This window comes from Montipora capricornis, chromosome 9, assembly GCF_036669925.1.
Source record: "Montipora capricornis isolate CH-2021 chromosome 9, ASM3666992v2, whole genome shotgun sequence".
In the NCBI taxonomy this organism is placed as follows: domain Eukaryota; kingdom Metazoa; phylum Cnidaria; class Anthozoa; order Scleractinia; family Acroporidae; genus Montipora; species Montipora capricornis.
This window is the reverse complement of record NC_090891.1, coordinates 31,457,273-31,469,772: the sequence shown is the minus strand read 5'-3', so window position 1 is coordinate 31,469,772 and position 12,500 is coordinate 31,457,273. Positions and strand designations below refer to the sequence as shown.

General features: G+C 39.2%; 2 protein-coding genes across 3 annotated transcripts in view; both read right to left on the bottom strand.

The window, feature by feature from the left end:
• Positions 1–1,187, bottom strand: part of LOC138014966 (mitochondria-eating protein-like) — a 7,806-nt gene extending 6,619 nt beyond the window's left edge. The window contains exon 1 of the mRNA XM_068861861.1: positions 637–1,187. Coding sequence (XP_068717962.1) covers positions 637–1,037 — 401 coding nt within the window. The 5' untranslated portion in view covers positions 1,038–1,187. The remainder of the gene's footprint in view (positions 1–636) is intronic.
• Positions 1,188–2,886: 1,699 nt separating this feature from the next.
• LOC138015201 (apoptosis-inducing factor 1, mitochondrial-like) overlaps positions 2,887–12,500 on the bottom strand; it is an 11,420-nt gene continuing 1,806 nt past the window's right edge. The window contains exons 2-16 of one of the 2 annotated variants that reach the window (XM_068862159.1): positions 12,312–12,389; positions 11,081–11,204; positions 10,461–10,579; positions 10,063–10,193; positions 9,434–9,524; positions 8,854–8,938; positions 8,637–8,713; positions 8,190–8,298; positions 7,865–7,972; positions 6,845–6,933; positions 6,580–6,720; positions 6,215–6,357; positions 4,593–4,749; positions 4,010–4,168; positions 2,887–3,277 (exon numbers count right to left, since the gene is read on the bottom strand). In XM_068862159.1, coding sequence (XP_068718260.1) covers positions 3,206–3,277; positions 4,010–4,168; positions 4,593–4,749; positions 6,215–6,357; positions 6,580–6,720; positions 6,845–6,933; positions 7,865–7,972; positions 8,190–8,298; positions 8,637–8,713; positions 8,854–8,938; positions 9,434–9,524; positions 10,063–10,193; positions 10,461–10,579; positions 11,081–11,204; positions 12,312–12,389 — 1,683 coding nt within the window. In that variant the 3' untranslated portion in view covers positions 2,887–3,205. The remainder of the gene's footprint in view (positions 3,278–4,009; positions 4,169–4,592; positions 4,750–6,214; positions 6,358–6,579; positions 6,721–6,844; positions 6,934–7,864; positions 7,973–8,189; positions 8,299–8,636; positions 8,714–8,853; positions 8,939–9,433; positions 9,525–10,062; positions 10,194–10,460; positions 10,580–11,080; positions 11,205–12,311; positions 12,390–12,500) is intronic. The other variant, XM_068862160.1, reaches the window with a different exon arrangement.

Genomic DNA, 12,500 nt, shown 5'->3' with positions numbered 1-12,500 from the left:
TATAAGGAGGAATTTGAAAGAGTTCGGGGTTTCCACTGAAGAGAGGAGGAGTTCGGAGATATCACTGAGCTGGCCGACACGCCTCTCTGTCCTCTCTCTACGACCAAGCTCAACACGTGACTGGGGAAAGAGATAGAAGGACGCAGATGCTGACGGCCTAATGGTCCTCACGGAGCCAAAAGGATTAATTAAGAAGATGTCATGATTTAAGAAAGGGTGCGTGGAATGTTTTCGATGTTGACTTCTTCCCTTCATGACCCTCACTGGCCCCATAACTATACAAGCGGACGACCTCTCCACAAAATGTAACGCAAATCTGATGTCGTATGCCTAAAACTGAAGACTACGTTGCAAGATTGCAAGACGGCAATGACGTAAAAATCTTAACAACTCCACAACTCTCAACGTAGAGAGCAGACCGATTATTACTTTCAATTATCTTATATCTTCCTAATTCGTCAATTTCCTCTAAGCTATTTGCTGTCTTTCCTTCAGCTTTTGCGTAATCCCCGAACTCCGTCTCCAGCATCAGCGCTAACAAATATTTCCGTTATTTATTTTCATCTGTTTACATGCAATATCTATGGATTATTTCTCAATTATTAAGTTTAATATTCATATTTTCTCAATACTTACTTTGTTCTTAAATCGGTCGGTTCTATTTTTAAGACACTCAAATCCTCTTCCATTGTCTTCATTACCCCTTCATATCTTTCCGGGCCAGTTTGTTTATATTTTGTGGCAGTGCAGAATCTTACAGCAGAAGATCCACCTCGAAGCCAAGGCAAAAGCCGGTTTTTTAGCACCTCGCTTCCACTATATATCCCTCCTTCAAAACAACACAATTCTAAAAGGTGAAAGAGTTGTCCTTGAAGCTTGGCTTGTAATTCGATGAGATCCCAACAAAATGCTGCGTTCTCCTCGCAGCTATTGCGGTAACTGGACTCTAAAAAGGTTGTTAGACGTTCGTGTAAAATTCTGAAACCTCCAGATGCAACTAAACGGCCAAGAAGAGCAATGAAAGTTGTGCTTGACATCGCTGGCAAACAAGAGCGATCACCTTTGTAAGCGAAGACTATGTTTAGGTGAGTCACGCATTCGAACTCTGGTCGTCAATTAATTAAAGAAAAAATATCATCTGTTAGGGAAACAATTTATCCAAATACTTCTGACTGGTGGATTCACTCAAAAGACAATTTCACCAATTCAGTTATTTCCTCTTTTTTCCCCCCTCAGTCAACTAAAGTATTGAATTCGCAAGTTTTCTATAAGAATTAAATACTCTTCTGGAAATTTGCAACTTGTTAATTAGGCGTTAGTTTTAGCGACATTGGGTGCACCTGTTTAAACACCGGCCACAAACTGCCCGTGTGGCAAGCGTTGTAGACGAAGAATGAGAAAATCGGCGTCAAGGAATATCCCCTTTCTTGTGTACAAAAAGTCCCTCCGATTACCCCGAGGAGGGGGTTGCATGTTGACGGGAGGGGTAGGCGAGTCACACAAGGTACTTGTGAACTGTGAAGGCGCCATTCCGTTGAAATTTTAATAAGTCGTACCACCTGTCATTCATGTCCTGCTAAATATGGATGATAAAATTCCTGCCTTCAAAAGACTTATTTACAAGAAAAAAGTATATAGTTGGCATCCAATTTTATGTTCGTGCAAGTGTGTTGGCTAAGCTTCTGTCTTTTCGACAGTTACCACGCACTCACTTGTATTCTTTCGGTTTCCCTTGAAAAAAATAATTGTGGTAGAAAATTTAATTCTGCCTCACAGGGTGCCTTGTTAGAATAACGTCGTCATCTAGAAAGCATCGTACACACAAAACTCAACCCCAGAGGGGGCCCGAAAGGAGGCAGATCGGTCCAGTGGTTAGGGCACTTGCCTTGCGATAAGGAGATCCGGGCTTCAATACCCTTTCTGCCCACCCGTTGAATTTGTATGGTAGTCCTTGGTTCAACTTCTCAGCTGTACTTGTAAATAGCTGACTGGTTTGCCTCCAGCCAGTTGGCATTCTTAACAGTTGTTGTTGAAATGGAGAAGTGATCCTCGCAATAACGCAATTGTCTTATATAGACACATGAAAACTAAGAATCCAGGTGACTTCAACCGACAACGGGAATTGAACTCATGATCTCTGCGATACCGGTGCAACGCTCTACATAGTAACTGAGCTATGACGCCACCCAGTTGGGGGAAGGTCAATTTTTTGGGCTCATCTGTTCCAGTGAAGGACTGGATGTATGAAGTAAATGTGTATTTGAAGTGTACCGAGACAATTTAAGCAATTTGTCCCCCATAGCCACGTCAGGGTCTACAAGAGACTATTGCTTAAGTAAATGTGTATTTGAAGTGTACCGAGACAATTTAAGCAATTTGTCCCCCATAGCCACGTCAGGGTCTACAAGAGACTATTGCTTAAGTAAATGTGTATTTGAAGTGTACCAAGACAATTTAAGCAATTTGTCCCCCATAGCCACGTCAGGGTCTACAAAAGACTATTGCTTAATTAAGTAAATGCTTCTATTGCTTAAATAAATGTGTATTTGAAGCGTATCTAGACGATTTAAGCAATTGTCCCCTATAGCCACGTCAGGGTCTACAAGAGACTATTCCTTAAATTGTCCAGATAACTGAGTGCGACGATCACTTCCCTATTTTGTCTATAACCTGCACTTCAAATATATACATTTATTTCATACTGTTGTTGTGGTTGTTGTTGTTGTCGTTGTCTGTCGTTTCGTTGATAGAGTTTCAATGGTACTACAAGCCCCTATGGGGAGTGGTCAATGCACTGTATGCACCCTTATTACGCACCCTTATTACGCAAGCATTTTGGGTTTTTCTATGATCCCTTGCGCGGCTCTTTATGTAAAGATCACGTGATTAGCAATGTGAAAATAACACATTTATTGTAAAATAATTTCTAGGTCACAGGGCGGTGCTAACCCGAGTACAAACACGATTCTCTCTTATTAAGATGTATTGTTCAAGAACGCGCTCCCCAAAATATTTGCAACCAAGTTAAAGGTCAAGTCATTTTCCGTATTTCTTCTCCGCGTAAAGATGCTGCATTATTGTGACGATCGTCTTGCTTGACTCTGCCATTCCAATTTGGCCATTCACAAGAGATCGTGGCTTTCCAGAAACTATTGACCTCGTGAACAATTTTGTATGAAGACAAGTTAGTGGTTCGTGTGATGACTTAGCTCTTGTGAATATCAAAAAGTTTAGCGAGCTCATTCAAGTCGTCTTGGTCTTGTCCTTCCTTGATAATCTGCGGAAAATAAAAACAGTGGAAAGATCGTGACCAAATGACTGGAGAGTTCTTTGGCTTATCACTACGTTTACAGGAAAAGCAACAAATTTATTATTTATCACCAAAGTGTTCTGCTATGTTCCATGATTTTTAACGTCTGCAGTTTGCAAGGTCCTACGCAAGAACTTCAACTAAAAATTTTCAAACTCGTTCAGGTGAAGTGAAAAACAAGCTGGTTGTTTTAAGTTAACCCAAGAAAACGCGGGAAAATCGAATTTTCGAAAGTAAACCCTTGAAATAAGGATCCTTCAACTATCGTACAAGTTGTACACCAAGAAGGGATCCGAGTTAAAATTGACTTCCTATTTATTGACATTATTTTGTAAACTTCGAATGATATATTTATGCCATTCTTAATTGTTTGTGCTTTCCAACTGTTTTACCTACGTTTCTTCTCACTGGAAAATGTCAAAACAGCCTTGGCGATGAACTAAGTTAGTTGACAGGAAATGCTCCAGACAAGGACGTTTCATCGTTATTTTCACAAATCCAGTTCATTTTGGGGGGTTATTTGCATTAAAACAATGGATATCCAGTTCACTGAAGCATGATACAGCCCCAACAGTAAATGACTTTTATTGTCTTTATGCAAAGAACCCCCAAAAACGTATTGCATTATGGGAATGGCACAAGAGCAGAAGCATTGAATTTCCCAAGTCACATTTACAAAGAAAAAATCGATTAATTTACCTTTCTGGCGATTGGCACTCTGTTGAAGACGTTCCACAATAAAACTCCCACAACCCTTTTGCCCTTCATGTAAAACACTACTCCTTTGCCGAATTCCTCTGATGTCTCGGCGGAAGCTGGCGCAAGTGGCTCGGTTGGGACTGGAGAAGGCTCATCTCCCTGTTTGAAACAAACACAATCTTACTAGTGAACTTCTAATTTACTGTGAATCCTAGCTGAGATAAGTATTGCTTGTCACCAAAGTGACAAGCACGCAAAGCAACCCTTAGAGGTATCAAGCTACCAGTTACGTGAATGTTGAAGATGTTCAAGGTTTTTTCCCCTAATTTCCTGAGTGGGCAGGGGTTAGGCATGTCGGAACCCCGACCACTTCCCCCCTTCCCACAAACTACTTGCGAAACCTAAAACACAAAACCCGTAAGCGCTAAGCGATACAACGAATTTACCTGTAAAGAGCAAACGGGAAAATTCTGTGAGAATTTCAATGAACGAAGATTTATTTTTTTTCAGCAGAGAGTGTCCTCAGGGAACCGCTAAAAACCAACTCGTCCTAACTGAAGTAAAATTTCAAAACATGTCCCACCTCTCCTTCAGTTTCAGAGCGTAGCCCTTCGCCAGTGGCCTCCACAACTGCTTTGGGTGTATCAGCCTTTGTCGCTTTGGCCCACACTCCTACGGTCGGAAGCATGGAGTCAACCAATCCAATAGCTTCGTAACCAACTTCAGGCCCCAGGTCACTCCTGGAAGAGATTATAAGGAAGATTCCAACCATCACGTCAAATGAACAACAAACCTAACACAGAAGCTTATGACATTGAGGCGTTTAACTCTGGTTCGGCCCTCCGAGGGGAGTAGTGGTGGGGCAGTGGTGAGAGTACTCGCCTCCCACCAATGTAGCCCGGGTTCGATTCTCGGTCCTGGGGCCCGTTTCTCGAAAGTCCCGAAATTTTACGGGCCATTTTCGGGTGTCATGATTCCCTTTGTATCTCAAGAACGGAGAGGATTCAAGTCGTCAAACTACACAGTTCTTTTTCTTTTTGTTACCTTAAAAACATGTTAAAAGATCGGCTTTCCAAAACAAGCGGTTGGCAGTTTCACAAATGGCTTTCCGGGCCCGAAAAGTTTTCGGGACTTTCGAGAAACAGGCCACTGGTCTCCGTTTCTCAAAAGTCCCGAAACTTTACGGGCCGTTTTCGGGTGTCACAGTTACCTTTGTAACTCAAGAAGGGAGAGCATTTAATTCGTCAAACTTCAACTATTTTTCTTTTTGTTACCTTGAAAACATGTTAAAATATCGGCTTCCCAAAACAAGCGGTTGACAATTTCAGATGGCTTTTCGCACCCGAAAGGTTTTCGGGACTTTCGAGAAACGGGTCCCTGGCGTCATATGTGGGTTGAGGTCGTTGTTGGTTCTCTCCTTGCTCCGAGAGATTCATCTCCGGGTACTCCGGTTTTACCCTCTCCTCAAAAACCAACACTGCCAAATTCCAATTCGATCCGGAATGCACAGACACGTGTTGAACGAGCTCCTGAGCGGTCTTAACAAATTCCATTTTCATTTCCATTACCATTTTCATTTAAGAGCTGCGGTTTTTTGGGTTTAAAAATTTCCTTATGTGGATGTAACGCAGCCCGTGCAATTTCCCGCGCATGCAGCTTCGATGTTTTTTATCCATATTTGGGCATAAAGTTGGTGTTCTAAAATCCCCAGCATTAGGGACCTTAAGATCTACGACGGCGACGTCGACGAAAACGTCACCTCAAAATAGAACTTCGCTCTAGTAAAAGTCTTTCGCGATTATTCCATCACCTTCACTTCGTACAATGTGGGCGAAGTATCCTAAAAATAAATTGGTACGAGCGGTTTCAGAATGAAAATAGAGAATGAAAGATTCTCTGTTGCATGCTCACGTTGACGTCAAAACCTAAAATTTAGTGATTTCACGTCGTCGTCACGCAGAGAACCGCAAAAATATGCTCTTTTAACCAATGATATCATTGTTTTAAGCTCCCTATTGTTCCAAGGAAAAGAGCTGCAAGTTACACGCTTCCAAGTCATGTGCTTTTGCCTCACATAAATACCCGTTTTCGATTAAGGACAAGGTAATAAATAGGAAAACATTTTCGTCAAATTAGTTTGCCTTTCAACGCGACACTGTCATCTCCTTTTTTCTGAGATATAGATCACACAGTCAATGCCCTTACCAAAACATAGACTGATGCCAGTAAGAGCTCCTTGCACCGGTCATGTTTTCTCCCGCTAATCTGCCACTCACTACAGCATGATCGTGGTGTTCCACGCGGCGTCTGCCAAGATTTGGGTCATAAAAGCAAGCTGCATCTCCAGCCTAGTAACAAAAAAGTATGCATGCCATTGTGTTTCTCGGGTATCCATCTTCGAGAATTTAATAGATTCTGATCCCAGTAAAAAAAATGTCATACAGTACATGGGACTCGTTTACAAGAAATCAGACCCTGAATTTAAGCTGTATTTTTTTTTTTGAAACGTTTATCAGCAGTTCTGTTCTTCCAAATATCAAGTCTTCAAATCCCAAATTTCTGCATCTTACCACCCAAATGTTGGATTTTGCCTCCAGTTCTGAGTTGACATGAAAACCACCAAGCACTGGGTCCACTTCAAGTCCAGCATCACTTGAAAGCTCTACATTAGGTTCCAGGCCTACTGCAACAATCACATGATCTGCTACGAGCTGAAAGAATGGTGTAAAAGGAATGTAACTGATTTGATGTCAGTGCAGAACTATAAAATTTAATGATGTTGTCCCTCCTTACAGCAGAAGTTTTAAAGAAATTGTAACACAATACACATTGTACCTCTTCACCATGGTTTAATCTGAGATGAACCTTGTCATTACTATATGAAACATGCTCCACTGTAGAGTTGGGAATCACATTTACACCCTCTGAAATATCACGAAAAAATTAGTAAATGACAGAAAAAATGGTACAATGCAGTCTGTCCATTGTAAAGTTGCCAGACTTGTTATCTTAGGGAGCGCCATGCATCTGATCAGTAATCACTGATGGTTGGGACAATGAATTTGTACGCAGCTATGAAATGTTCAAGTCCACATGGTAACAGGCTTTTTAATAGCCAACTGGCCAGATATAACCAGAAATGAAGGAAAATAATTAATTATAGGTGCACTCTCCGATTTTGATAAGCACCAAAAGGTGACTCCCTGCTCTTCCCCTCAATGTCAACTTCACTCGATGAAGAATACTGACACAAATGTCCAAAAGTGTCCCCTGATTTGTTCTTTTCACGTAAAGATCAACAGCTGCATTCACCCTAACCTAAAATTTATGAAAACCCCAACACTTGCCTGTTTGGTCGAAATAGGTCGCAGATGCTCATACCAAATGGGGCACTTCATGTCAAATGTCAAATTTGGGCATGCATCTTATTTATGTGCATTTTCTGGACATAAAAGTCTCAGTGTCTAATATCACTATGTAGAAATGAACTGGTTTCTACTTTACTTTTAATAAAATCAAGACTAACAAGCAACACCCAAGGCCTTTTGCTACCAAGTTATCCCACTGGATCTGAGTGCTGTGTGGGACACATGCTGTGATAACGTAATAGACCACTTCACATTAATTTGTTTTTTTGTTTTTCCATTACAGACCCTACCGCCATACCCTGGGAAATTGTTCACTAAAAAATAATTACCATTTTCACACAAGCAGAAAAACAAAGGACAAAGAGCAAATTGTTCACTCACACTGTCGCAAGATTTGAAATGGAAAATTTTGCACATGGAGTTAAAGAGGTCTACTAAAAAGCACTATCTGTATTTGCAAGATAACTGATGACTTTTAGTCTCCAACCTTTTCTAACTTTGTTTGTTGTCCACTCAGTCAGGTATTTAGGAAGAACTTTGCCCATGTTACCATCCTCTGGAAATATTTGAGCAATATTCATTCCAGTCTTTTTACCTTAGGAGAAAAAAAAAATGTCAATGAGTGAAAAAAAGATAACTATTCCTCACAAACAATTATCTCGAGCTGCACAAAATAAATTATTTCAGTCTTACCACTTTAATAATAGAAACAATAATTATTATTATTGCCTTAAGTATCAATGGACAGAATCTACAGCCAAAAGGCAATGAATGCCTATAACAAAGGAAATTAAAGTTAGTACAAAATGTACCTCTGTGCCCAAGTGCACAGGCCAATTCACTTCCCAAAAATCCTCCGCCAACAACAACAACAGACTGGGCATTCTTGATGGCTTGATCAAGATCTTTGAAATCACCAATCTGAAATGAAATAAAACTTTTTCAAATAAATCAGGGATGACAAAAACCTTTTAAGTAGATGGAAAATTTTGAAATGTAGGTGCGGAGAAAAATGATTTTGTATTGTTTACCAGGTACACAGACCTGTATAAAACACTGTGTAGCCCCCAGCCCTTGATAAGAGCCCCATAATTTTAGTGATCAGGATAAATGAACATTTCCAAACATACATGTTCATCAATCAAGAACAATCATTCAGACAGATGAATTCCTACAAATGACTTTTTATGACACTGACTGATGTTTTTGGACTTCTGTTATCAAGACTAATCCTAGCAAAATTAACACAGGTTCCCCACCTTCCTAAATAGTGTTATTCTTTTCTTAACATCATCACTGCTTTCTTTAAAAATTGGTAAGTTCTTTGGAATACCACCTGTAGAAAAAGCCACATTTTGGGGTAGAATTAAGTAAACAGGACCACATAATATTATTATACAGTCAAGTAAAAGAGACCACAATGATTGTATAAATGGTAGAATGACAATATTAACAGAATAACTATTGAATACAAACCTGGTGCCAGCAGTAATTTGTCATATCCTATTTCAGCACCATCATTTAATTTGACTTTTTGTTCTTTAGTATTGATTCCCACAACCTAAAAATGAGAAAAAGGAACACTGTATAAAAGAATGAAAACAATCAGTAATATTAATCCCCCCCTGTTAGTTTTCTCTGTAATACATCCATAGCTGTCATCAACAATGCATTATTACCCTAGTGAAAAAGCTCACAGGATCTTTGAGGACCCTTAAAGATCTTCAAAGACCTACCAAAAATCCTTGAAAATAAAAATCTTTGAAGGATCTTTGAAGGACCCTCAAAAAATTCTTCAAAGATCCTCAACGCCATTTTAAGGATGTTCATCTTCAGATGATCTTTAGATGTCAATGTGGAGAAAATAAATAGTGGAACATCTCCTATGTGAAAAAAATGAAAGGCCTGTTTTTTTAACAGATAGAATAACTTTATGAGCTTTTTCAACAAGTTTAAACAAGCCGGTCACCAGCTTTGTGATGAAATCTCAGGTGAAAAAACACCCCTGCTTGGTTGACAAAAAGTGTTCTTTCATTATTGGCTTCTTTTCTTCTACCTTTTTGCCTTTTAGAAGAGCCACTGCACCAGTGTCCTTTGTAGATAGTTCACCAGGCTTACAGAAAAATGTTTCTGGTTCAAAAAATATCCTGTGTGTAGGAAGCATTTATCTCATTAGCTTTAAAAGTATACTGTATCTGACAATGATCTATCAAGGGGAAAAAATTTCATACTTGTGATAGAATGACTGCATACATGTATATTATAGCACCAGTTATGATGGAATTTAAGCATTACATTGAAAGATTTGTCACACTTTTTTTCTTTTAAATTTACAGCCTGAATGTAGAGCGTGAAGGCCCTAGGAAAAAACCAAGGCACTGTGCGCTAACATTTTGGACCAACTGGCAAAGAAGGATATGATAACTTGGAAATCAGTTGACATAAACAGAAAACTATCAATGAGGTCAAAGTTGGTCAATAATAACTTCTAAATGTAGTATCTGATATACAAGGACCTGTAGTCAATAACCTACGATCATCTCATGTCGTTGCTTGCTAAAAGTAATCTATTTCTCGTTTCGTCAACTGCACAGTATGTATAATGCGAAACTGAAACAGAGTCTGATCACAAGTTAATGTAGTTATAATAATACACAGACATGTAATTCACATGATGTTTAATACCCTCTTTCTTTTCCATTCCACTGCTTGAATTTCATCTGGGAGACAAGTTCATCGTCGTCACAGAACCACAATTCTTTTGACAAAGGGGGTCGCATGTAAGGAGGGTAATCCTCATCACCAATAATTAGCACCTATAATAATTATTATTTATTTTAATTTAAAAAATTGGATTACAAAACTATTGAACCAGAGAACTGTACTAACCTTTAGTTGCCAAGAAAAAGATCCATTTTCTAGCCAAAAACAGTTTAACAGATTGGCAGATATTGTTTGGTATAAGTGCAGCTAGTTACATTTTGTAAGAATAACTTGAGAGTTAATCTACACTGTACATGTACCATCTATCGATTTGAAAAAGCAAACAACAAGGTACATGTTGTATGTGAGATTTTGTTTACCTTTGCATTGTTATCATTCTTTCGTATAGCTCTGTAGGCAGCAAATGAGGCTGTACCTGCGCCTACCAGAATGTATGTGGCATGTTCTGGAATCTCTGGTAAAGGAGGTGGCACATCTACTGAAAAAAATGGAAACTTTTAATGATTTTTCATTCATTTGTTAGTAATAGACTGTAATACAGAGGGGTGTGTTCGTCAACTCAGATAATTCACAGTGTAGGTGGTAATAACCACTTAAAATGATGTTAATGCAGACAGAAGTCACTCATTTTGAGCAACCTTTAAGGTAAACATCCTGGAATTATTTTTATGAAGCAACCATTTGACTTTTAAAATAGTGTTGAAAATTAGTGATCTCTTCAAATCTACATTTTCTATCTTAAATTAGTACGATATACAATGTAAATGTACAACACATGAGTGATACTTATGGAAAGGTACACAGAAGACCCTTCAACTCAAACTGCTTTATTTTTACCCAGTTATTATGGACTTCTATAATTTTCCATGACACACATATAAACAATTTCCTAGCAATTTCATATCCTTAGGCTATACTAGTGTAATCAGTGCTTTTATCCCAAAAGCCTTTTGCAAAATAACTTAATTTATGGAGGCACCTTCTGCAGTGTTGGAAACCTTTGTGGCCTCTGATTCAGATTCATTTTCTGCAGAAGGAACAACCTCGACAGGTGCTTCAGTTTCTTCTGAAGAACGCTCACTGGCAATGGGAGCAGCTGTTGTCTACGAAGTGAAAAACACAAGATGTTAGACCTTATACATGTAATTATGATTTCACCGGCTGGCTCCTCAAAGATCACATCGACCTGGGGGCTTGAAGACACTGAGGCAGGGAAATCTGTTGTTTAGTGCAAACGAACCATAACCTCAGATTTGGACAGTGGCACTGTTAAGCCCTGCTTTACAGCTAAGCTATTTTTTGCTCCATACAGTCTTTCTCAATCCCTGTGATAGCATATACTTGTTTCAAGGAGTGTTCCTGTGATGGAGGGGAGGTGAGTCATGCTTATGAGACCAGGACAAGCTCCAGAAATGCACATATTTATTGGTGCACACCACATTCGATAAAGATCATTTTAAAAATGTTTTACTCTGAATAACTTAATACTTACATGTATGTATTTACAAAAGACAGCTTACAGTAAGGGAATGTTTTAAGTTTAGGTTCTCTTTATTGATAATGTTTAGTTAAGGAAGGACATTGCGATGACATTTTGTTCCCTGTATTTCTGAACACAAGTCATTTTGATAACCTGGGGCACTTTTTGTATATGCACACACCACGTGATCTGGTGATGTACTTTGGAGGACTGGGAAGAAAAATTTTAATGCCGTATCCCACAACCGCGTGCGGCCTTAGGTGTTGTTTCCAAACTCCCTGCAGTATTTCCATCGCCAAAACTCAAAAGATCATTCTGTGTCTACCACGTTTCCTGTTACTGAATGAACATTCAAGTAGACCCAACGAGATCTACATGTAACCTTGCCTCTGCGATGTTAATTCGAAAATAAGGCCGTGCGAGGTTGTGGGATACAGTGTTAAAATTTTTCTCCCCAGTCCTCCGAATTACGTCACCAGATCAGCTAGCAAGGCGAGAGGCAACACAACTTGAAACTGTCATGATCCTTAAAGCAAAACTATCACAGGGAAATTCCTGGTTTGGTCACACATACATTTGTAGACAAACAAAAATAAACGATATAAAGCAATTACGAAATGTCAAAGCATTTTGCTTGACAGTGTCTGTGTATTACATGAAATAATCATTATTCTACCCACCAATTTACAGTGAAAAATGTAGATTAAAAGAAAATCAAGACGTAGCTTACCACGGTATCTTTTTCAGAGGTTGCAGGTGATGATGATGTTGGCAATCCCCTTGGGTACAGAATGCCACTATAGAATCCCTAAATGAGGTTACAATGTGAACAAAATAAGGCCAATAAGTATAAAGAAAAAAAGATTGGTACATATTTGGTAACAGGTTAAGACTTTAAAACCCTACTGTAACCAAAGGA